The 27,250-nt window shown below is 30.9% G+C and overlaps 1 protein-coding gene across 1 annotated transcript; it reads right to left on the reverse strand.

Annotated features, from left to right (window-relative positions):
* Positions 1-17,092: 17,092 nt before the first annotated feature.
* Positions 17,093-19,467, reverse strand: LOC119675004. The gene is made up of 3 exons (XM_038086164.1): positions 19,424-19,467; positions 17,274-17,455; positions 17,093-17,196 (listed from the first exon to the last, which is right to left on the reverse strand). Exons 1-3 carry the CDS (start codon positions 19,465-19,467, stop codon positions 17,093-17,095), a joined length of 330 nt encoding a protein of 109 aa, XP_037942092.1.
* Between the last annotated feature and the right edge of the window lie 7,783 nt (positions 19,468-27,250).

Consider the following 27,250-nt stretch of genomic DNA (forward strand, 5'->3'; position numbering starts at 1 on the left):
GTATTTATAATAATAATATATTTTTTGTTTGTTGTACTTAACATTTGATCTAGGTTAGTCGAAAACAAAAAAAATGAAATAAAAAAAAAAAATTAAAACAAATCCAGACAATTGAGTTCAACAAATGGATTTCATAGGTTTTAGTATATCCTTTAAGAGTGTATATCCTTTAATCCTTCAAGTATGTACTTTAAAAATTTTCCTTTCTAAATAAAAATTTTCAACAAGACAATGAGACTAAAATCAAATTTAAAATTTTTAAACATGACAAGCAATTCTGCCAAAAAAAAAAACTAATAAATCAAGGGGGACATAAAAGGAAAATCACCGTCTATGCACTAATAAAGCAGAGAAAGTTTAAAGCCTTGCAGCTCATCCGTTTCAGTTTTTCATTTCATTGTGTTTACAAAAGGCCCGAAGGAATAAGCACAGAATTTTCTCAGCTTATTTTATTCGAGTGCAGAGCATTTCTTGTCATCAGAACAAGAGCTTTAGATTAAATTACTAAAAGTCAGTCAAACAACCCCAGGATAAGACAATTCCAAAATTTCTTCACTTGAAAGTAAAAGCACAAGCTCAAATGCAACAGAAAGAAAAGTAAACAGGATGGATTTGCTGCTCCTTTGTGTTTCCTTAAATTTTTGAGGAATTACATCGACTGCCAATAATGAACAAATAATAAGGCACTTTTTAAATTAGAACTCAGCAAGTAAAATTTTCGATGGTTTTTGTTAATAGAAATAAAAGTAAATAAAATATTCATGGAGGATATGAATTCGGAGCTTTGAAATAGAAAAAGCTAAATTACACACATATCCATCGTCAGCTAAATGAGTAGCACCATCAAAGTCCCTTTTGGTATCATCAAAGTAATTTTTTTGTATCTTAATTAATAACAATACAAAAACAGAAAATAGATTTAAGTCTAAGGAATCATCAAGAGGGTTACTAAATGAACGGATCTCGTATCGATCATATTGCGATCATACATAATGCATTAGCAATAACTTTCCAACATTGTGACTGGTCTTCATCAACAAGAATAAAATTTCCAAAACCTTTAGTAAAAGAATTAGTCGTACTTACTTTCTTACCCACTTACTTGACCAAAGCAGACCGTAATCGGTTTCCGTTAAGATGTAGCAATGCTATTCAGGTGTCCAAACCCTATCAAGTCTCTTACATTATTTGTTGAAATGTAACCGTTGTTAAGCGTTCCCTCAACGTCATCGTTTCACCGGAGAAATGGTCTTCCCCTACGCTTCCTACAACTACCGCTTTAAACAATTTTTCTAACAGTTTAGATAGTAGCGACTGTCTGCTTGCGAAAAACGGTGGATGTATTTTAGAAAGCATCTATAACTGGTGAGTACCCGAGCCTGATGTTAGCTAAGATCCTTAGGTTTTCCTGTTATCCACTCTTTCAACTTAATAATGAATGTGTGGGTCCAGAGTTCCCTCTGAGCATTCCTTTTATTGTAGGTCTTTTAGCGAACACCAGCGTTCGGCAGAATATTCTGTTAGCTATGACATAGCCTGTCTATTATAAAGACTGCTTGCTTATTTGCGTGTATGTCGACTTGCAATTTTTCAGCTTTACTACAAATTGCACCAGTGACTCTATCATGTTCGATAAGTGCAGGTTACTTTCATTAGACTGCATTTTTGTATCTGAGTTGCCAGTCATATCTGTTATTTTTTTATTGCTGCATTATGATGAAAAGCACACCAATCATCAGAAGACTTTATTCGCTGTAAAGATTATCCATGTTAGGTAGTGTACCATTTACCGCTGAAGCTTTAGAGTTGTTTATTATTATTATTATTATTATTATTGTTAGGGGATGTGGTACTGCGACCATCGGGGCTATTGAGCGCTCTTTTGGGCTTAGAGTAGATCTTTAAGCCCTGTTGCGTCAATAAAAAGTAGTATAGGACCTAGTTTTTTTGCCTCCTTCATAAGAGTATATTTCCAGCAGGACATTCTAACAGCACATGTGTGGCCGACTCTTCATTCTTTTCTCAAAATCTAAAGTTTGCATCCATAAGTACACCCAGTCTTGTAAGGCGGTGTTTTAGTCTACAGTGCTCTGTTAGGATTCCTGTGTTGATTCTAAGTTTTTATTTTGGTAGGTTCACACAATTCTGGTATCTCTTATTGTTATAGGTACCAATAAGTGATTTCGATTGTTAGTATATTATCTTAAAAATTCTTTTCATTCCAGTTCTCCTTTGTTTTTATGAGAGAAAGGAGCATACAATTTCCTAGTTCACAAAAAGTTTCCGGCCCAATTATCGGTGTGGCTGCACCTTTCAGAATTGTTTACTTTAATGTACAGTTTAAAGCTCAGCCTTACATCGATCATTATTTTGAGGTACTTTATTCACTTCGAAGAAGTTTCATCTCTTCTTCTTTTGCTTGGGTCCGCTTATCAGTGGCGTTTCAAATTTTTGAGACACTAATTCCTGTTTCGTTTTATTCTATCATTATTCTTAGTCCAAAATTATTCTAAATTATTAAAGTTTACATTTATTATTATGTGTTCATTATTATATATTATTATATTGAGGTCCTATGCCGCACTAGGAGAGAAGGACAGCAGTAAATAAGTACCTTCTGCTCAAAAAGTATCCGAATTTTGTTGTTTGTGAAGTACTCCTTAAGTAATAGACCTTTTTCAAAATTTTTTTTTGTTATGTCGGTACATCCTTTCTTGACATATTGTACAAATTTGAGCGCCATCTGTCAATTAGTTTCTTTACAGCAGCTGTTAATGTGAGACTACCTCAAGTGCATGAGCGATTCTTGTTGTAAGTGAATTTTTGACCAAATACGGCACCACTGTCATCGCTCAGGCACCATATTCGCCAGATCTGGATCTGTGCGACTTTTTCCTGTTCTTGAAACTCAAATTGCCCCTTCGTGGTAAAAGAGAAGAAACTAAAAGCCATACCTTCACGGGCCTACGAAAAGTGTATGAAAGATTGGATTAAGCATTGGCATATGTGTATCGCTTCAGAAGAGCATATTTTGAAGGAGATAAAATAAAGTTGGAATAAAATTTAAATTTGTGTGTTTTATTTACAAAATCCGAGTACTTTTTGAGCAGAAGATAATTATAAATCCAAATTTGGTTTCAGGGTTCGTTGCTTTTAGAGGTATCTCTTTAAGTTCCGTTCAACTTTGTATCTCTTAGGACTTAATATTTGTCGTCTATTAAATTTCGATTTTTTTTTAGAGTTTAATGGAATCATAAAATATTTTTTGAATAATTTCAGTTGTAAAGTAATTAAGTTGAACATTTTTTCGTAGCAATATAAATAAATGGTTTTAAATCAAATAAGTTGAATTTTATTTCCACTAAAATATTTAGTTAATTTTAATTAGTTTGAAGCTGAATTGAGCTGTACAGATTCGCTGGAATGCCATGAATTAAAATTTGATAATTTGGCTTTATTTGTTCATACGTGAATGCGAGTTTTTCATAATTTATTCGCATCTGAGTACACCTACAAAGGTATTAAATAACACATTAGCGGTTGTCGGAATAGATTAATTTTGAAATTTACATTGTAAAAAACCGCTCATTAGACAAACACAAAATATTCCCACAGATAATTCACAAAGCTAAAATTGAATTCAGTAATTAATTCGGATTGATGTACATAATTTGGTTGGGTTGCGGCTGCTTTTGTATTCATTTCTGCTATCGTTACTACGTATTTCAGATTTTTTCCAAAGGATTAAATATTATACTCCGTAATATGTAATATGTAATATGTGATATGCATTGCATTAAAAAAGCCATTAAATAAGTCAAAAATAAATTATCTGTTTAAATTTAAGCGATTTTGCTTTAAAAATTAATCTCATGTATTTTATCTTTAATGTTCAGTACACAAACGAATATGAGCTCGCATGAATGGATATTGCTGGTCTCAGGTTGTGCATATAGGGATGTATGTATCTACACTTATGATTATGTCGCTAATTTACGCTTATCGTTCCCATTTAAGCGCTTTATTCTAAAATTTTTACCTTGTCCTCATCTGTTGAGCAAACAGTGCTTTGAAAGCGGAATATCCGTAGTTGATGCCACAAAGCGATGAGATGCAGATACACAGATATGCAGTGTTAACGTCATCAAGATGGAAACCATTTTTAATAAAGTTTTCACAATTTTCACACACATTTGTGCACATTTCAGCTTCATTAAAACATTTCAAAAGGCTCAAGTGAAAGGGGGAAAAATGGCAAAAATGGTAAAAAAAATTAATGAAACCAACGACCCAATTTATGGTAATTATGTAACCTTAAGAGGTGTTATAATTTGGTTCGTTATGAGTATCTTTCTTCTAAACTCTTTTATGATGCGAGTATTATAAAGAAAATGTGAATCTTTCTCACTTATTTAATCAATTTCCTTCAAGACATGCGGATATGTTAAAAATATGCGGACTTAGTTTTGCTATTTAATGTAAGCATAACTGCCACTTCCGCGGTGACTTTAGGGGAAAATATTACTGCTTAAGTATATGGTATATTAAAAATATTTTCAACTAATACTTGAGACATCGTATAAAAATTTTAGATAAATAGTAGCTACAGCTACTGGCTGTCAAAACTTGATAATGCTTCGCTGAGAGTCTGGTCACGCTGGAATCGATGCCAATGAATATATGAATTAAATCATAAGATTCGTACTATTCTGTCAAGTAGAGAGTTTTTGCAGAATTAATTAGTAGAAAAATAAGTCTCTGATAGAGGGATCAGGTCGTTGGTTGGTTGCAGTGGCAGGCCATAAGATAACTTCAAATGTACCTCAATTAGCGATTTTTTGCCGTTTTGCTACTACATTTCTCGCAAGAACACTGGTATAGAAAAGTAGAGACTAAATCCATCCCACCGAATTTAGGTAATTTAATAGGTCTTTAATCTGCACCATTGAGCAGTCTGATAAACTATCACCAAAGTATTTTCTTAAGAACCTATATCTTCTGGACGCTAGAGCCGGGCATTCACAGAGAAAATGTGTTATTGTTTCTTTCTCCGGCGGGTTTCCACAACTTCTGTAGCGAGGGTTATGGGGAATATGCATTTTCTCTCAGGTCGTAGTTAGTGATAAGAGATATAACCAATAGATTAAGCAGCTAGTTTACTCTTATACTATATGAAATTATTGATATGGGTAATTGTGATTCGGACTTCTATATTTACATATAGAAATAGGTATATTTATTATTATTATTTTATACAATCAGAGATTATTAGAATGAGAACTTAGCCTATCTACTCTTGAGCCAGGTATCCTAGTTCATTAACCGATTTTTGTTTTTCTTTTCATAGAGTGCATCTATACGTAGTTCTAAGGCGACCTATGCACTTTTTTCCGGTGTGATTCTAGACAAGGAGTTTGCAAGATTTTGCTGGTCCTTTTGTTGTATATGTCCTAGCCATCTGTACTTCCTTTCTTTGATGCCATTAAGTACATTTGTTTGATCAGTCAACTCTTATAAGTGCATATTAGTGATATGTCTAGGTTAGAATATGCCGATGATGCGTCGGAGATATCGGTTGACGAAGCTAGTTGTTGTTTTAAAGTGTTGGTCATGTGCCAGGTTTGGCTGCCATACAATAATACCATCTTGGTGCAGAGATAAAAAATTTTTAGTTTAGTTGCTTTTCCAATGACGGTGGATATTCAAACTCGAGAATGTACGGCGAATATACGTTTAGCTTTCCCATCCGGGATCAATATATTGCCGAGATACTCAAATTTGTTAACGAAGTCTAAGTTATGACTATTTACGGAGTGTAGGTTTGGTTGCATGAGTTTATCTACATCGTGTTTGATTTATCTCAATTTATTTTTAAGTTAGTCTTTTAGGATACTTCTGATAGGAAGTTGACCATAGCACCTCACTGTTGCTCTGTGAGACCAGGACTAAATCAACGGCGAAAGGTTATTAGCGTCCTCTATATACATTATAATTAGGAAATAAATACTTTTTCAGAGTTACTGAAATTATATGAAGATCCCTTTTCACTTTACTTTACTTGGTAGACATAGCCAAATAGCCAAAGAATACTTCTGATAGGAAGTTGACCATACACAGCAGCTCACTGTTACTCTATGAGAGCATGTCTAAATCAACTACGTAAGGTTATTAGCGTCCTCTATATACAATATAATTACGAAATAAATTCTTTTTCAGAGTTATGTGAAAGGCCCTTTTCACTTTACTGTACTTGGTAGACATAGGCGTCTTAGTCTTAATAAAATGAGTCTGATTGAGGTGACGTTAACGTTGAATAAAATAAAGAAATCCATTGTTAAATGGCATGCCCGCGAAATGGAAAGAGCGCTTCTTAAGTGCCTTTTATTTTAAGTGAGCAGGAAAATACTAAGGCATGGCCAGATAATATTGGACTACTGATATTAGAAAATTCTTTGGCTTGCATTTCAAAATATTTTCTTAAAGTATCCGGTATGTTCGCAGTGCTTCGGTTAACTGGGTCGCTATAACTCAGCTACTTCCTATATTATTCCATTATACAATAATTTAAGCATATATTATTTCTGGGTGTTGAGCCTTTCTTCTGAGTGTATGCTATATGCTGAGCACTTGCTATGCTTGTAGTACTTTGATCAACTAAGAGAAATGGTATGTAGATCACTGATTTAATAATATAGACCATGCTTCAACTATAAAAAATTTTTATACTAGCAAAGAAAATATCAAATATGTATTTTCGTTTAGCAGTGTGTAATTAAGGATTCTTATCTAGTTACTTTACAAGTCACCGCAACCTTAGGCAACACTTATAAAAGTTAAGTCCTTACGACACTGACACTGACTGGCTTATGTATATTCTTTTTCAATTCACAGCCTCTAGCAGACAAAACACTTTCCACTTAAATTACTTATAGAATCATACGATTCCATATAAACTTTGACGCATTAAACTCTATTTTAACGTAAATTTAGCAATAAATAAATTATTTTTTTTCGAAACGAGGTACATCATGATTTCTAATGAAAAGATTATTTATTATTCTTTATCAATCTTTATAACTCTTTCTCTGTATAAGACGATATTGCAGTGAATTGGTCGCTGCTGGCTATAGAGTAGTCCTTGTTTGCAGATAATTTATTTAACATTTTAACTTGGCTTAATTGCATTTATATTCCTATTTTTTTGATGATCAAATATAGAGTATAAAAGTGTAAAAGTAAATGTTCCAGCATTTTTTTTTTCGATTACATTCACTACCACTCTTTCCTTTCTCGAAAGCATTTCTCCAATGATAACAGTTCCACTTTGAATGGAATTTTTTCATTTCCTCTTAAACTATGAAATTAAGTTTATAAATGCGTTGTCACTATATGAAATAATATCCTTTCACACAGAAGTGTTCATACATGTCCACGTCCGTCTCTGATGAAATTTCATGTGTAAGTGCGCAAGTAAATGGGTTTCTGTATCTGTAAACCATTTCTGTTTGACTGGAAGTTATGCTGAAACTTGAAATGCTAAGAGTATCTTTATTTTTGCCACCGACGTTCGTTCATATTTGAGTAACGGTTTATGCAATTTAAAACAGGAAATTGAGGTACGCCCCCTTTAATGGTTGTTATTTCCTGTTCAAAATGAATGAAAATGGCATTACTTTGGAGTGTTTGGAGTGTTTTCCAACATAATTTCAAAGTAATTCAGACCATAATGGATTTTCACATAAACGCTTTGGTTGTTGTAATTATAAAATTTAAATAAATAAAATTTACTTATTCAATTATTAAACATTGCTTTTAATAAATTAAAGGAAATATATTAAAAAACAAACAATTTACAAATAAAGAGATTCATTTTGTTTTCAATGATAATTCTCAATACTATTTAATGAAGTAATTATCTGTCAATTAGTTATCGGATATGTCTTCAAATTGAAATAAATTAAAAAAATAAAAATTAAAAATAAATATTTAATGAGAAATAGTGTCAAATACTACAAAATGATGATAAAAATAATAAATTCACTTCTCTACGAACTTACTTACTTTCAATTGTATGCATACACGCATACACATATTGCAAGAACAATGAGAATACTAACGACAAAAGAGGCAGCTCTGAAAAAATTTTTATGGTCAAGAAAATAATAATGCATACATTCTGCTCAAAAAGTACTCGGATTTTGTAATTAAAACACAAATTTAAATTTTATTCCAAATTTATTCTATGAAGCAATACACATATGCCAACGCTTAACCCAATCTTCCATACACTTTTCGTAGGCCCGTGAAGGTATCGCTTTTAGTTCCTTTGACGAATTCTCTTTTACCGATTCAATCGACTCAAAACGCTTACCAGGAAGGGGCAATTTGAGTTTCGGGAACAGGAAAAAGTCGCACGCATCCAGATCTGGCGAATATGGTGCCTGAGCGATGACAGTGGTGCCGTATTTGGTCAAAAATTCACGTAACATACAACAAGAATTTTCCATAGTAAAAATCGCTAAATGCACTTGAGGTAGTCTCACATTAACAGCTGCTGTAAACAAACTATGGCGCTCAAATTTGTACCATATGTCAAGAAAGACATATGGTACATTCCTTACTTAAGAAGTAGTTAACAAACAACAAAATCCGGATACTTTTTGAGCAGACAATGCATATAATAACAGAAAGAAATACATTTAAAATTTTACAGTTTTTATAAAAACCTTCTTGACTTGACAAAATAAAGTCTGTTTTAATTTGATACTATATCTATTTATGAAAAATATAAATATCTTATAACACTCTTTCAAAAATATTTGATTAAGCCACAAAATTGACAGATCGGCTGTAAATCTAGATTGAATCTATTAATCACCATTAGTGTTCACAACATTTGCTGATATATGATACAACAGTACTAACAATCCATCTAAGCCGTTATTGCAAACCTACAAAATCGCCTAGTCAAATTAGAAGAAAGTCTTCCTTAAGGATTAATTTGAATAAATTAAATTGCATACAAGAAACGTTTACACTGAAAAGAAATATCGGTTTTGCTCGTCTATAATATTCCCTAAAAAGATTATATCAATTACCTAGGTGTTTTACTGGTTAGGAGATTAACGATTAAATATCATTTAAACAGCTTTTACTTAAAAATTTGATTATTTTTAGAGATTCAAAAGTTAATATGATAAAGGTAAAAATTAAAAATCTGGGCAATATTTATTGCCGTAATTAATACTAGATTGAAGAATCTAATAGAAAGTCCTCTTCGTATTATAGTGTAATTTCAGTCTACATGTTATTCCACTCCTTGTCTTCATCACAATTGATTTCATTTATCACAGAGGATATACATCACTTTTTGTTTGAATATGGTAGACACAATGCAGTGAGACATAGCCTAAGTGCTGTACTTGGGGAGACTACTATGACTGATAATGTTGTAGGACATATGGTAAGCTTGGAGATCATATAATCAAGGCAGTATCAAATGTGGCCTTCGCTCCATGCTGTTACTAAGAGCGGTGTCCTTACTTAAAGCATACTACATAAATACATTTTAATAATAATAATAAATACATTGTAAATACATCAAGGAAATAATAATAATAATAATAATAATGCCAAGAAATTATTTGCGATAACTGGTAGACTTACCAACACCGCGTTATCAAATCTCAGAATGATTACAGGCTCCTCGGGGAGGTATGCAGATCTGAGGTCAATTACTCATTGCTTAGTCTGCTGAAGTGATAAACAATAATCCAGTCAAGGCGTAAAGAGGGGTTTTAAAAATATCTCGAGTTACGAAAGAGTAAAAGTGCTCAAGTACACTGGCTCAAATAGAAATAAATGATAAATAATAATAATAATAATCAAATGTGATAACAATAGTAACGAGGGATCAGGAACAGTTGGTAAGGTATTAAAACACAATGAGTGAACATTTAAAGTCAGACTCTTCCACGTAGAATTACCGAAAGGACCACAATGAGTAAAACACAATGAGTGAACATTTAAAGTCAGACTCTTTGACGTAGAATTACCGAAAGGACCGGTTAGTGGTCAGAGTTATTTGCAGAAATAGTAGGAGATGTTCTGGTTGTAGTTTTTTAAGCAAAAAAGAAAAAAATTAAAACAACTATTCGTAACATATACAACTGTCATTTATACTGAATCTTATAAAAGCGGAATTTATACCGGGTCAGCAGTTCTAATTGAATGTGAGGGGAGATTTGGTTTGAGAAAAAAAATATCTATAATGACTACATAACTTTCGCTACACATAATATTTAAAATTTAGTGCTTTTATTTATGTGGTTAGCTTAAATAAATAAATTCTGTTTTTTATTGTATGCAAACATATAACAAATATTATAATTTATTTATTTTTGGTAAAAATATTTTTATTATATGCAATCAAATGAGTTTTAACTAAATAATTAATTATTCGTTTTGTGTATTTTGTAATGAAACCTTTAATTATGAAAATGTAATTGACAAATCCTGTTAGCAAGAATTAAATATTTGAATTTATAAAATTAACCACAGAAACAAAAAAAAAATCCAAAATTCTGCTATTCACAAATTGATTTCTACTTTATGTCGTCATTGAAATGATTTTGTTTTATTTAATTAAATTCGAATTATATTAATCGAAATGAGTTAGCTTTAAAGTGCTAATTATTTTTCTATTATTAAAGTGACATTTATATGGCTTTCAACAAAATTTTAATTAGTTTTTATTCCTTTTCAAATTAGATTTCTTTCATACGGTATTGAAAATGGATACAGGGTATTGCACGTGCTATAATTAAAATTTTGTACGAAACCTGTCTATTGACAGTGGAAAGGAAAATCAACATCAACGAATGCAAATCCTGGAAAATGAGAATTCATAGACAATGAAAAGCCATTGAGAAGTCATTCAATCGAATTTGTTCAATAGTCACGCGGAAATGCACTACTCCAACACAGCTATGCGGCGGGGACCAGATACTAATTTGTGTATAACCCGCCCACCATCCGTACCAATAGAGGAAGAAGAGGAGTGAAAGGCTTCGTAATCAAATTCATTGAACTGTGATTGTTTAATTGATTTTATCACATTTGAAGGCGATTTAATGCGAGTATGGAGTGCTGCACATACGGAACACTAACGCACCAACGGACAAATTCATCGATGATTGAGTGCTTTGTTTCCAAATTAACTGGGAAATAAAATCGAATCAATTCCCATTGATTAATGAAGCAGAAAGTTAAGTAGTTGCTGGTGTTGTGTTTATGAAAATTTAGTGTGAATCGCAAAACCGTTTTGTGTTCAATAAATTGAATAAAACTTACCACAATAGAATAATTAAATGTGTGTAGCAAATATTGCCTAATAAAGAGCAATAATACGTGGATTGTTGTAGTTAAAGTATTAGTCCTATAGCTTTCATTGTGTCGAGTGTTTTGAATGCCGCTGCGTTAATTAATAAAAGCAATCAGTTTAGCGTATAATATCTGCTCTTGATACTCATACGCAGCGTGGTATTTTGCAAAATCATCAGCCACCGCATAGTTATGCGTTAATGGGAATGATTGAGCTCAATTGGTTGGCAGCATTTTCGCTATAATGAAGTATTTTATAATTAAATTTAGAAACTAATATGTATTGAATGTTGATTTGAGTTGAAGTTGCAATATTTGACACGACATCGTTATGGATTAAAAACAACAAGGAACGCAGATGACTGGTATATATAGGAAACTGCAACAAATGTATGATAAAGTTTTTATCATTAATGAAGTACTTTCTTTAAACTAAGATTATTTTAACAGCTATCTCTACCCCATGCGTAAAGTTGAGTTACCAAATTGCATATGTTGCGGAGCTGAGGATGATAAAGCAGAACACACACTCTTTGAGTGCAATAAGTGCCGCAAGCTGGTGTTTTCTCTCCAAGAACGGTGACAAAACAAAAATCCTAAGGTTGAAAAGAGTAGATCTCGACAGAAGACCTACTTCTAGTATCACACCAAGATGAACGCCACGGTTAATCACCTGAAGCAGTAGAGGGGCCTAGACGCAGGTCATACCAATGGAAGTCTTAAATGACTAATAGGGACCCTACCTCAAAGTACTACTTATGTAGTCCCACCATAGGACAACATCTCTTGGTATGAGAGGGAATGGTTTTAGTCCGTGCGAGTGGGGCACTCACTTTCCGGGGCATCGGATTGTGGTCAGTGTGTAAGCATTACACTTCTCCTTTCCGAAAAAAAATAAAATCAGACATTGGACATTACTTCAGTACTACAGATTGAAATGGTAATAAAAGTGAAATTATGACGTACGTAACTTGGTAAAATGATAAAATTTTATATATAATTCTGTTTGTAAAGTTACATTTCAGACCCTTTCCAATGATTTTTTGATTTTCTGCAAAGTTTTTTTCTCATTTATAACTCATTGCTATAAGATATCATTGTTGTGCAATATTTATATTAGTATTATCGAAAGTGATGCGTCTTATGGCGAAAAGAAATTATTTAAAAGTTAGAAGGGTTCAAATAGAAATGAAAACACAACAAAAATTTTTTTATTCATATTATTCAGTTAATGAGTAGCCGGTCTAACCTAAACCATTTCTAGGTTTTTGTTAAAAATTCGACATTCTTTATCAAATGCGAGGCGTTTGTTTTGAGAGTAGTGTAAATGTGTTTTATTTTATTTGGAGACATTAAATGGTTTGTACTTAATTTGGAAATATGTATTGAAGCTATTTGATAAATAACATGAACGTCGCTAGCATCACAACCAATACACAAAAAAGATTCGATAAACAAGATACATTGCGAAAGATAATTCAAGATAATAAACATACAACATAATTCTACCTTTTACCTTTTGAGCACAACTACTATATGAGACGGAAATGGAGAACCAATGAAAAAACTAAGGCTCTGTTTATAACGTGTAAATGGAGACAGAATCCGTCGAGAGTGAGAGTGGGTGATATGGTAATAAACTGGGAGGATCGCATTAAATATTTCGGTATCACGCTAGACAAACGATTCACATGGCTTAAACATGTTCAATTGAAAAGAAGCAGCTGTGCCAAAATTTTTCATCACCTCCAACCGCTAGGCAGAAATGAAAATCTCAATGCTAAGAACAGGAAACTGATATATAGACAAATAATTTGTCCAGCACTTCTATATGGTTGTGTAGCTTGTAGAAAAGCCTCAATCACTACTATTCGCCAGCTAGAAATTGCACACAGCCAGGCTCTGAGAAGACTTTTAAAGCACCATTGCACATTAGGACGAATCAAATCATATTAGAACGATATTAGGACGAATTAGGACCATCAAAAAATACATAAAGGATAGAGCCCTGAAATAATTTGTGAAAACTGACAGACTTACCAACATCACGTTATCAAATCTCAGAATGGTTACAGGCTCCTCGGGGAGTTATGTAGATCTGAGGTCAATTATTGCTTAGTCGGATGAAGTGATAAACAATATCCCAGTCAAGGCGTAAAGAGGTTTTTTAAAAATACCCCGGGCTCAAATAGAAATAAATAAATAGAATACATAGGAAAAATATAATACTTTTTAAAGTAATGCAATATGGAATTTCGACTGGTTAATTGTTGTCTTTAAATGGTTACTGTTGCAGGTTTTGGTCAGAGAAGGATGCAGAAAGTGCGACTCCTCTACTGTCACTATTCTGGCTCTGTCCAGAAATTGTACATCTATTATTTTAATATAGCTAGTCCGGTATCTTAAACCTTTAAGGATGGTGCGGGTACCAGTAAAGAATTTACCCCTTCTATTATAAAATGGGTTTACGGTCTATATTGGTTTTTCTTAACGTAACTCTTTTTATATCATGTGTCATATTTCCTATATTGTACACTATCGCTGCTACATATCTCATTTATCATTTATTTACAACAATTTAAGTCAAATGTTTATCTCTATAGTAAATAACTTGACTACTATAGGTAGTACATGTAACCAATTTGGATATTACTACCGATTTCATTTATTTGTGAATTTAAATTCAAATCTTGTATTATTTTATTTGCAAAATTGATAATTTAATTTGAACTGCCAATGATTGGCAATAAAAGCAAATAATTAAAATTTTTAATTTGCCTTTGAGAAATATATTTGTATAGTCCAAAATTTTTGATTAGATCAAAATTAGAGCTAAAAATATTTATTTATTGAATTCAAAATCCTTTCAAATTTGTTCCAGTTTACAAAACTAAAACCAATCCAAAAGCAGAGAAAAAAATTGTGAAGTTGCACTTTAGGCCTCCTTTGTCCAGTTTTTTCCATTTGTAAATATTTTGGAACTCCATACCACAGCATCTTAAAAGTGGGGATTGAATTTTGGATTGGATTGGAAAAGTTTCACAGAGAACCTAAATTAAAAAATTTGTTTCAATTTACGTTTCAATTGTTTCGTCCTTAACATTGCATTGGCTTTCTTGAATTCCTTTTAACCTACACACATATATATACACAATTACACACATACACATGTACTTCATTGATTTCACATCACAGCATCGAGCATTTTCGTTTATAATTATAGATTTCTGTGTGCAATGCAAATGAAAATGGGTGCATCCGTGGCCCACCGTAGAGGCAGATTTGTGCAGAATTAGTATTTAGTATTGGCACAAATGAAATGCACATTTCCAAAAGTGCTCGAGAAGTTAAAAGGAAGGAAATTGATAGTATGCAGTTTCATAACTTTATTTTCGGTTTAATAGGTTGTTCCTGCTGCACTCAATGTCAATTTCGAATTGGTCCTTTGTTGCGGCTCTATTGATTTCTATGGTTTTGCCTAATCATTCTTTATGTACGTAAAGTAAGTATTTGTAATTTCGGCAATTACAAATTTTAGTTTCTCTGAAAGAACTTTGTTGAAGTTCTGACTATTGGACCAGCAAAAGCACATAAAAGCGATGGATTTAATATTCCATACCTTAAGAGATACTTAATAAATTTTTGTTAGGATTTTGCAAGAAATGTTATTAGTTTGTTGCAATATAGGTATAACATAGTAGGTCAAATAAATATGACTTTCATTATCTTAATATAATGACACAACTTCGTTTGAAGCTTTATTTCATATTTCAGGTAGCATTTTAATAATGCTTAATACTAGGAACGACGACATATTGAAAAGGTTAGGTGTTATATATCTTTCTTTAACTGCGGTATTTAAGACATCACTTAATAAGTTTTCCTTCAAGACATATACATTATAATACTAATATTTGAAAGAATTTTTTAGAAATGACATTAAAATATGTGACAGTAACGGAAATCATGAAATCTTTCTCTCTGACACTTTCGTTTTTGGTCTGTAAGTACATAGTAGTCGCTGTAATCTAGATCTGGAGAATACGGTGGATTGAAAAGGACTTCAAAATACAAATCGGGTAATTTACGATTATGTAGTCAGCTTTTAATATGGCGCATTGTCTTTGTAAAATAGGCAATTTTTTCTCATGTAGACCCATTTTTCGTAATTTATTCCTTAAAAAGCACTAAATAACACCTTAATTTATTCGCTACTGATAATTTCAACGTTTTTAGGGTAATATAGTAATCTAATTTTTTCCTGTTTGTTTTGTTTTTGGGGTAACAATATACTATATGCATTCTCTAATGTGGAAGCTAAAACATTATCAGCTTACAAATGGCCCTTTTGAAAATAGGATGCGTTTGTTATTTTGCAAACCACTGCGTCCATTGGATACACCTTAAGGAACGTGGAAAAATCTGGATTTACATGCTCACTCATTCAGTATGTGTCGATATCTTTCAAGCTACCCTGCTCAATCATTACTATAGTAACCATATTTGATACTGCCCACAATTTCTTCTCTGAACTTAGCATATTATCAATCGTAGAGATCTTCAGGTCATACGTCACAAAGCTGTATCTTTCACATTAAAAGAATACGTCCTCAGCAATGCCGTTTCTGCAATAGGATAGGGTTTGTAACGAAATATTTTCTTTAATCTATCTATTAAGATTGAAGAAATTAAGCCTTAAAGAAGTGATGCCCTGTAATTAGATGCGATAGGTAAAAATCTGAAGAAGTAAAACGTGAAGTAGTAGAATTCTCATTAAGCTCTACAAAATATTCTAATAAGCTATTCCTCTTTTTTATATTGGTCCTTTTTTTGTTGTAGCTATCTTATCAACAAATAAATCATGGACACTTTCTGTAACCGGTCTGTCGGTCAAGGGATCTTGAAAAGTCAACACATAATCTTTTAGTAGCCTAGGTTAAGATACTTATACATTTCTTAAACAAAAAATTCTTGTTTGCTGTTGTGAAAGGGTACCACTTTAGGCATCCGTTTGGAGGAATCGTTGATAAATTTTAAATATAATGGTACATAGTTAATAATAAAACATATCATAATTTCAAAGGCATTGTTCCAATAAATTATTACTATCATTTGAAGGACACATACTTACTTATACAGATAATGTAAATATGTAGAGCACGTATCGGTATAATAGTCTAATTTTAAGTTCAAATGACATGCTAATGAGAGGAAGTAACGATCATCAGCAAGAAGATCTGTAATTCTATACGTATTACTGGTTATTTTGTGCGTAATTTTTTAATATAGAGCTGTGTTATCATTTAACTTTATCATTTAACTGGAAATTTTGATAATTTAATGTTAATTTTTGAAATCTTTTTTGCAAGAAAATAAATTTTCTTAAGACGAGTCTAATTTGTTCAGGAAAAACGCGTAATAGACTTCCTAGCCTTTCTCTAAAAATTTTTTTTTAATTTTCCTTAAGGTTATATTTCATATAACAATTTTTTATTGTTTTAGAACAATTTTTTTAACAAAAATATTGTGTCTCCCATGTATTGTTTTTGCATTATGGACTTCATAGGGGAAATTCTTGCAAATTGTTATAATACTTGTAAATATACATTATTGTTATAAATTATATATTTTAAAAAAAATATTATAATTATATTATAATTAGGAACTAGTTTTAAATACAAAAATTAACAACTAAATAATTTAGTAACTATCAGACGATTTCATCCTTCATTGCTTCTATTATTTCTGATATTCTTCTTTTATTCGTTAAATGCCAACTAACGCAAGCTAAAGATGTGATGAAGAATCCAATACCTAAAATGTTTTTATTTAGATATAAATAAATAATAGATAGAAATATTATAAATATATTTAAAAAACAAAGAAATTACCGATTAAGAGTATTGTTTCAGAAATTTCATCATTGATGGCCCTTGAAAACAAGCATAGAAGAGTTAAGCCACTGAGAAGACAAAAGGACCCAACAACAGCAGTCAGAGTGATTATTATTAAAAGCGGATCCTTAAGTGGAGTTGCGAAGACGGACTGACAAAGTAAGCTCTTAGACGTTTCACTGTAAAGGCAAAATTAATTGATTTAAGATTTTATTTGATGTCTAATATTAATAATCTTAAGAAATTTAAAATTATCATCAGTAATTGTAAGTGCCTTAAGCACTTACAAATAAAATAATTTTATGCAATGTGTGAAGCAATGCTAGTCTATAAGTAACTAAAAAAAATACTAATTAATTAAGTTTCAACTTATATCTCAGAAAATAATGCTGCTTACATATAGAGATGGTATTTTTAATGTTAATTTAATTTATAAGTTTTAATCATTGATGCTCTATTTCTATTGCAAGGATTATGACCCATCTTTGTTATAGCAAAATAACAAATATAAAGCATCACTGATTAAAACTTGTAATATATGTTTATAAGCCAAATGGATTTCCAGATATTTTTTGGGACTCATACGACATTTGATTGCGGTTATTTAGAAATTGATATAATTTTTTATATGGCTTGGTCTTGTCCGAACACTAAAAAGTACTGGCCATCACTGCTGTGAAGGAAAACGCAATACTTAGTTTGGAAATGCAAAGACGAAAAGGCATTTGCACCGAACGGTTACTTTTTTTTGGCTCTTATTTTGGGATTTATTGAGGTCTCTTTAAAGTTTAGATTTAAATACTTTAAAAATAAGTTTAGCATTGTCATTTAGTTCATGTATTAACTCGGGCTATTGATCCCACATTGACGTAATTGTTGCAATATATATATCACGTTCTGTTAATAAATAAATTATTAATTCTGATATGTCAATCAAGGATATTGACTACACACTGATTCATACATTATATGTATATGTTATTTGCTAATTTCGACAAGTTTTTGGGACGTGTGTCTATGCGTGTCGTAGAGCTGCAATCTGGTACTGTTTAGATAAATTCGGTACTGATAACCAAATTTTTTAATATTAACTTCAACAAATGTATTTTATTTTTTTGTAAAGAAAATTGATTTATTACTTAATAGTTATTATTTAACAACAATTATTTAAAAGCATCCACCTGATTTAACATTATGGTAGTTTATATAGTCTGGAGGACACTTTATTTTAATATTTATTATTTAGGATTAATGTTAAATGTTTTCAAGTTGCCGATAATACACTTTTTATTTAAAAAGCTCTCCGATATATTATTTATTTCAATTTGAAGTAGATGAATATTTTAAAGAAATATGATGGATAAGTATTACTGGATATTCCTCTATTATAAGAGTAAAAATAAAGAATGATATCTAATACATTTCACTTTATAGCTGAAAATTGGTATATATTAATGAGTTTTAAGTTTGTCTTCTAGTTTTAATAGATAATTTCAATAAAATATTTTCATATGAATTCGAAAAAAATACATCACTAATTTGATTTCTCTGTGAGAGATATAAATTATTACAATCATCACTAATTAAATTATTCCATAACGTATTATAGTAGAACTACAATTGTAATAGATAAGGCTTTACACTAGATATTTTATTCATACACAGCTAGTAATAATAATTAGTAATAAGCTAGTAAATGGGTCTATATATTGCTAAAAATTTATTTAAAAACATATTTATGACGAAAACCATTTTTTTGATATATATTTATTAAATCAGATTAAAACTTTCACTTTAATAGTATGTGGGTGCCTTTTTAAAGTTCATTACTTTAGATTCTTATATATAATATTAAATTATATGAAATGTATTATATTTTCATATTTTAAAATTAAATTATAAAGTATAATTTTTTTTTAAATTTTTCAACAATTTTTTGAATATTTTTTATTCCATTTCTATCACCAGCTTTTCTAGGTTTACATAATAATAAAAATAATTATTATTTTACTTTATTTTATCATTTTTATTTATATTTAATTTTACACCCAAGTGTTCATTATATTATTTATATATATTTAGAAATAGCAATTTAAGTATTTATTTCACAATTACATGTAATTTTTTTAATTGAATTTATTGCCTACCAAGATTGTGCATAGGTCGGCAAAGAATTTCGTCTGGTTCTCATGCTGCACAAAACTGAACTGAATCTCAACTTCATCGCTCGTTGCTCTGCTCTACGAGCACTTTATCCCCTTTTTCCCAATTAGACACTGCACAACCAGAAACTGCATTCTATTTACAGACTCGAGAACATTTCATTTATTCAATTGGAATGCGATGACACTGATTTCTAAAAATAAATGCAACTTTTTTGATGGGCTGAGTGACTCAACAGACGGTTTAATGGAGTGTTTCCAAAAATAGAGCGGCCGCTCGTGCCGTCACCATGTGATTGCTTTGGATACTTACTTCAGATAAGAAATCAAGAAATGTGTTTATAGATTTAGGAAGTACATTGCAACGGGATATAGCAACTGTTACAGTTAACAAGGGGGTATAATAAGGAGCAATGTGTGGCTGTATTATCTATTTTTAGTCAAGCACTGAAAATTCTCCATCATTTCATGAGAATTTTTTTTCGAGCGATACGTGAACTTGAAAAATATTTCAACAAAAAAGATAAAATTTAAAAAAAAAACAATGAGTTTCTTACAGATTTGATAAGTGATAGAAAGCAGGAAAGTTGAACTGCTGAAAGTACAATGAACTTCTTAAGAAGTTGGTTTTAAGCATAATATATGACATGTACTAGTACATCTGATATGGAAAACTCTATGCCATCAATAATAATTTTACACATTTTGTAGTAAATATTAATACTTAAAATTTTAAATGTGATTTTTGATTACTTGTTTACTTATGTTTATTATTTTATTATTCTATTTTAATTATATATTACTATATATATATTATTGTATTTTATTGTGTTTTTGTATAAAAGGATTTAAAAAATTGTTTCAATCAATACTGTATTTAGGATCTGGAGAATGTGTATTGATTCTAATATTTTCTTAAATTCTTTCGAACAAAAACACAAAATATTATTTGGCAATGGACACTTTGAAATTTTTGGATTTGATTTTAAAAACTATATAATTTTAGTTAAGAATATTGTAATTTTAAATTTTAAAGCATTTACCATATTATTAAAAATTACGTCAATTATTCAGATAGTTATGACTTCTCTACTTTTGTTAAAAAGGTTTCGAAAAGTCGTGAACTATAAGAAAAATTATTTTTATATTATTTTAATTATAACTAATATGTTAATTTAATTAATATTTTAATTTTGGTTAGAAAAATTCAAATAATTAATAATTATAATAATAATTAATAATTAATTTAATTTTCGTTAGAAAAATTCAATTAATTAAAATTATATAAAAATGTAGTCGACGACAATTAAATCATAACTTAGGTTCAAGCAAAAGAAGCAAAAAATTTATGTAGAAAATAAATTATTTGCCCACAAATGCAAGCTACTAGCTGGTTTGATAACTACCCGACTTGTCAATAGGAGGGAACGCCAGAACAAAATCTATTATATTATGTATATCTGGTAAGTTTTACACGATAGTTGTAAAAGTTCTAACTGACCTGACTGAGTTGTCATCCTGTAATTTTAGGGACCTAGCCAAGTTCATAGAACTGTCAGGTTGGTTTTCCTTTACCTAATAGGGGAGTCGTTACCTTTCTTCGGCGTTGAATGTATACTGATTACAATCTATATACAAATCAACGTAACTCCTGTGGTATCACAATGGGCCATTATTTGTGCTTAAGTGGGCTTTTTGGGATATAAGGCCGCCACTCCAACCTAACGTAACCTGTAAAAGTTTCGACTTCATCAGATGTTTGGTTAGGTTTTGCAAATAGTTGAAATAGTGTACCTTGTTGATTTTTAACAAAATGAAAAAAATTAAATACCGTTGAAAAATAAATTTGAAAAATAATAGATTGTATTAGATTGTAAATTGGAAATGGATTCTGTTTACGGCAACCTTGCACCATCGTTAATAACTATAAAATATTGGAAAGCTGTATTTAAATGTGGTCATTCGAGTGTTTTTGATGAAAAGCGTCCTGGTCGTCCAAACGAGATCACAACTGAAACAAACATTGAAAAATTCTACGATATTGCAAACTAAGGTACGTCTTCGAATATTTGATACATCGTATTATTTAAAAGGAATCCAAATAACATATTGAAAGTCTCGGTTGGACTCGATGTGTGAAGCTAAGAGAGAACTACATATATGAAAGCGTAAAATATAATTTTTCAAAAAAGTACGTTTTTATTTCTTAGGCCGATCCATTTAGTATGTACAGAAAACTATTGAACAAACAGTGTAGTTGGTAATTGCAGATAAATAACTATATTTTTAAATATATAAGTCTTGTGAGAAATACACTTTTGTGAAAATTACAAATGCTACTAAAACACTCAGTTTTAGAAATAAATAATTTATGGAGTAGTTATTTAATAAATTCAAAAAACTGAAGATACGTAGAGCATTGCGAAAAATTATCTCGCAGTTTAATGCAATGCACCATTGTAGCCGCGGTTTAATGTATTCTCTTCCTCATTAAACAAGATCGGTCATCCTAAGAGACCTTAAAATAGATCCGGTCAAGAAACACATAACGAACAGAGCTCTAAAGCTATATGCGTAAACCGAAAGGCTGTCCTACTTGGCACTATTTGATCTCAGAGTAAGCACTAACTGCATTGGGCGGTACGCAGATCTTAGATCAGTCATTGAATAATCACGAAGTTTATGAGAAATACTCAAATTAGTCAGTGAGATGGGTGGGACTCTGCAGAAACTCTTTGAAACTCCAGCTATCAAAGAGTAAAACTGCCCAGATGCACTAACTCGGAAAAGACTCAACATTACATGTAAATTTTTTAACTTAATAATAATCCGCGTAATAATAAATATTAAAAATCAGATATTTCATCCATAATGAGTCTGATTTTATCTAAATAACGGAAAACATTATCCAGTACAATTTTTAAGCTTTTTATGTGAATTGGTATAATTAAGAATATAAGCAAATCACATTAAACTCCATTCAGTGATACGAGTTACTTGAAATTATGTGGATAGATACATTGCGTAATTACGGATACGCAGTAAAAATACTTAATGTCGTTAAATATTTATATTCATTCCATATAAAATACGAGCATGTATCTATAAATATTCTTGTACCCCTCGTACTCCTATGGTATATATATATATATAAGGCGGTTGTTAAGGAAGGTAAGATACGAGTAATCAACACAAAAATATGAGTAAGGCACGAAGAAGTGTGCTGTCGTTCTCATAATGATGGCTTCACTTCCGGTTGCCTGGCAATCGCAAATTCCGCACATAATGTAATTTATCATCTCATTTTACAACTTTTGTGATGGGGAAAAATATAAAAACACAAAAATACTGAAGTACTGAAATACAAAAAAATAGTAATAATAATAATGCAGAAAAAATAAGTTATAAAAAAAATAAGTTATAATAAAAAGATAGAAATTGTGATGGAAACACCATTACGTTGATGAGAAGTTTGCATTGCGCTGTGTTACGTTGACGACCGACGACTCTGGCAACAATGGTGCACGTTGGCTGAAGGATACTGAAGGCACACCAGCATAGGTAAATAATGCAGAATAATGAAGGAAGTTGATGCACACGCAATTTAGCTATTTTATATTGCGTTTGTCGCTCCGGTTGTGAAAGTTAAATTGATGTGACATGTGCAAAGTCCACGCTAGCCGCCTTGTTGTTTGTGCTGCATCTTCCAGGCAATGTGCTGCAGCGTGCCGGGCAAAGTTTCAACAATAACTTCCTCCTTTAACGTATCCTGGCATAATAAAGCAAATTTGATTACGGAACTATAAGAACAAAAAAACGTGTATTCGGAGAGAAACTTTCCAATAATAATGAGGTGGAGAGTTATTGTTCAGCGACGATGAAGCTGAGTATAGGATATTGCAATAGTTTAGAGTGAGTTTTGTTGAAAATTAGTTACAACGCATTAAAGTAAGGATTGTGAAAAGGGAAAATGTGAATGGTTTTGATAAGGATTTACAATCATTTTCATAAACAACCGCATAAATAATAGTAAACTCACTTGTTTTTATTAACACCAAATATATATATTGCTTTATACTATGTTCAGACAGCCAAATTTCTTTAATTTTGTATACCTAAATGAAATCAAGTTAATTTCGAAGTGTTCATACTGCCACAAATTAAGAAAATCATATGTTTTTTATGCTTACAAATCGAATGTTAAAAATTATATGCTCCAAATACCATTTGTGTCTCGAAAATTTTAAAAGTTGATTATTATAACAATAAGGGATTCAGTAATTTTATTCAGTAGTATTTTATTATTAGCTTTAATGGATTTCAGGTATAGGAATATTATTTTTCAATCTATTTTCAAATTTAAAAATTTCACCTACTTTCTTAATATTTCCCACTTTTATTGAAGTCAACTGTCATTAACATTAATTTAAAAAAAAATGTCACTTTTTCTTTATCGGAACTTTATCTTTTGCTTTAAATTTATCTTACGCATAGTCGCATTTGAAATATTCCTTAATTTCAGCCTTCATTTCAACGAAATTAAGGCTATTTTCCTTAATTTCGCTCTAACCTCAAAATTGAATTTTGTATGGGAAAAACAACTTAATTTCGCTGAAACAAAGATGTAATTAAGATTTTTGCGAAATTAAGGTGTGTCTGAACATAGTATTATATGAAAAATTTATAATTGATTCAAATTTTTTTGGAAATTATGCCGTTCATAAATATTTAAGAATTCAATTCCATATTCAACATGTGCTATCAAAGCTATGTATTTAATATTAGAACACCATTAGCAACTGCAAAAGTAATAGAATATTACCTCCTCCACTAAAACTGACTGCTCCTTATAAAGCACCTGAACTGAATAAGAAACTTTTCTTTATACATCCCTGTCTTTTCAATGCAAATGCAACAATCTTTTCTTCGTAAAAAATTTATTGAACTTAAAGCCTAATAAAGAGGTTTCCAACACTAGTGAATTGCAACAATTTTTTTTTTTTTATTTTAATTAATTGAATATTTAGCTGTTTCGAATGTTTCCAAATATCCAATATACGTGGTCTTGAAATTATATTTTATATTTTATTATTTGTAAATAATACTTTGTGATTGTTAGTACTTTGGGTTGAACTTGCGCCCTGCCAAATTTGAAGCTCAGAGTCAGTGGCCATTAGCCAATTGACCCAAAGCCGTACTTGACTATAGTTTTTTATTAATTGTTTTTTTTAATTGTTTAATTTCAATACTATCGTTTTGTAGAGCCATTATTTACTGCATGATTTTATATTATTCTTTCTTGTGTATATAATTTTACTTGGGAACTTAATACAGACAGAGTTATATTAATGTAATTCATTTATTTCCTATTATTTTCTATATTTTTAAAAAATATTTATTTAATTTTGTTTATTTATCATTATTTAGTTTAATTTTAAAGTCAAATATAATGAAAGAAAGCTTTGAATAGAAACGAATGTTTTAATAGAGAGATTTTGAACAGTAGTGAACTGGAACAACAAAATTTTATTATTTTTAATTAATTGAATTTTTGATTGACCATACCGTTGTTGTAAGTATTGCCAGTATCGAAAATCTGCGTAATTAACTTTAAAATTAAATTGTAGTATATGAATATTGTAGTAGCAAAAAATTTGTCTATGAATGGTTGTAGTAGCAAAAAATTTGTCTATGAATGGTTGCTCTAACAATTCGCAGGCTAAATATTACACGGTTTATCTAATATAGATTAAATACCTTATATGCATTCATTTAAGTCTTTATTAGCCTCGTCATCACTGTTGGATGTGCTTTCATCCCACATCCGTCAGAAAACATCCATTTTTAGAATAACATTATAGACGCTTTTATATGCAGAGACTTAGTGTTATTTATGCTGACTTTTGGTCTATTTTAGTATTTCTGCTTGGAGCTGGTTAGTTGTAACAGCACACGCATATGAGTTACTTATGTGATATCAACTATATATTGCAATTTCTCAATAATTTAAAGTAGACTCTTAAAACAAAGTATATTTTTGATTAATTATAAATTATTTATTATTCCGTAATGTTGTATTCAATCATTTGTTTGTCTTGCACTTAAAAAGTTTTTGAAATGGATTTCTCCTTTCAGATCCTTCATTATCCGTAATTGGTATTATAGGACAAAATTTAATTTTTAAGTCCTAAAAAGGAAAATTTGCTTTTATTTATTTAATTTAATTTTATTTATTTCACAATTGCTTAACGCTTGATTATTTTATTATTGCATATAAAATATTTAAATGCAGGTAAGCATTTTTCAATTCCGTATACTCCACCGACATCTCCTTCCTGCCTTCGTTGGTTGGTCTCATTTGAATTTCCGAGTGTAAAATCGAAAAACCCCAAACAAGTGCAAATCAAATAAAACATAATAAAATGAGAGCATAAAACGAAAGAACATTTAAGAAAGCAGCTTTTGTGTTTTTATTGCAATTGTTTTTACCAACTTCGGAACCCTGCGGGGGCTTCATAAAAAAAATTGATGTGAAACATGTTATGTCTGCGAGCACAAACCCCACTTTATCCCATTTAAACTTGAACCGTAAAATGCTAAGGGTGACGCAGAGTATCATGTCGGGTTTCAATTTCAACACATTTTATGAAAGCGAAACTCCTCTACTGCGAGGTAAGGTAAGAATTTTGGGTAAATCAGTTAATACGGAAAATTCGTTACGCGTCGAGCGGGAATGACGTCTTGCCTTTCGGTGAAAGAAATATGGCAACACGCCATCACGTTCAGCGAATAAAAGAAAATAAATGTTGCATATGACAAAGCGATATTGTGGCGGAAACCGGAAGTTGGCTGACTTCCTTTTCACATTTTTGCGGTAAGAACACAGTCAAATGTGGAGACAGTGTTTTCTTTTTTTGTGAAATTGAAACTAAAATGACAATCTCTCATGTTTTGAAATAAAACCGCATTCGCTTCAGGGATGCAAGCAATAAAATTGAAATTTACTGCAATTTTGAAAAAGGGGTATTCTTCCACTCCTCCCATTTGTGGTCGTTGAAGTCGAAATGGGACGACATTTTCGCATTCAATTTTTTACAGTTTCAATTTATATTTTAAGTGGTTATGTTGTTTATAAAATAATTTAAAAATTATTAAAATTGATTATGTTCATTGTATAAATGATCTTTATTACTAATAAGCCAATAAGTATTTAGACGTTAAGTATATAATTCATCACCAAGTAACATTAAAAGTTATTCATTATTAGATCTATTCAAGTTTTAGAATAATTCAAAATCATTTATTTTCCACATTGCAATTATGACATCCTGCCTATCACAAGAAATACATATTGAAATCGAATCCTGTAGATTGGATTTACAAAAAAAGAACGCTGTCAAATGTTAATATAGTTATATTAAAAGTAATACAGACATAATACCTTATTCAGAGTGCTTGTAATTGATAGTTAAAGAAGCATGTCTTTTCAGCGCCTCTGGCATGCGCACTGTTTTTGCGTCCCGTACATCAAGTGAGGTTAGTGCAGTCAGTATTTGATTAGACCATCGGAGGTACGGTCTATCTATACGCTTTCTTTCTTCAACTACTGCTTTAAGTAGCTTTTTTGCTAGAGCATCTATATCTACGACCGAGCCCGCGAAGCCGCTGGATATTAATTTGTTTAATTATATCAATGTTGTGATAAAGCCTGTCCAGCTCATGGTTCATACGTATGAAATAGTCGTTGCCAACTCGCAGAGGATCAAAGTCCTTACGGGGAACTTTTCTCTCGAAAACTCCCAGTGCTGCTTC

This window comes from Teleopsis dalmanni, chromosome 2 (genome assembly GCF_002237135.1).
Source record: "Teleopsis dalmanni isolate 2A chromosome 2, ASM223713v2, whole genome shotgun sequence".
Lineage (NCBI taxonomy): Eukaryota > Metazoa > Arthropoda > Insecta > Diptera > Diopsidae > Teleopsis > Teleopsis dalmanni.

Bases quoted from the DNA above. Each gene is read 5' to 3' on its own strand.
- LOC119675004 (XM_038086164.1), bottom strand. From the start codon at position 19,467: ATGAGAACCAGACGAAATTCTTTGCCGACCTATGCACAATCTTG. The intron at 17,456-19,423 runs GTAGGCAATAAA...TTGCCTTTACAG, and splicing joins CCGACCTATGCACAATCTTG to TGAAACGTCTAAGAGCTTAC. The intron at 17,197-17,273 runs GTAATTTCTTTG...AAAACATTTTAG, and splicing joins TGAAACAATACTCTTAATCG to GTATTGGATTCTTCATCACA.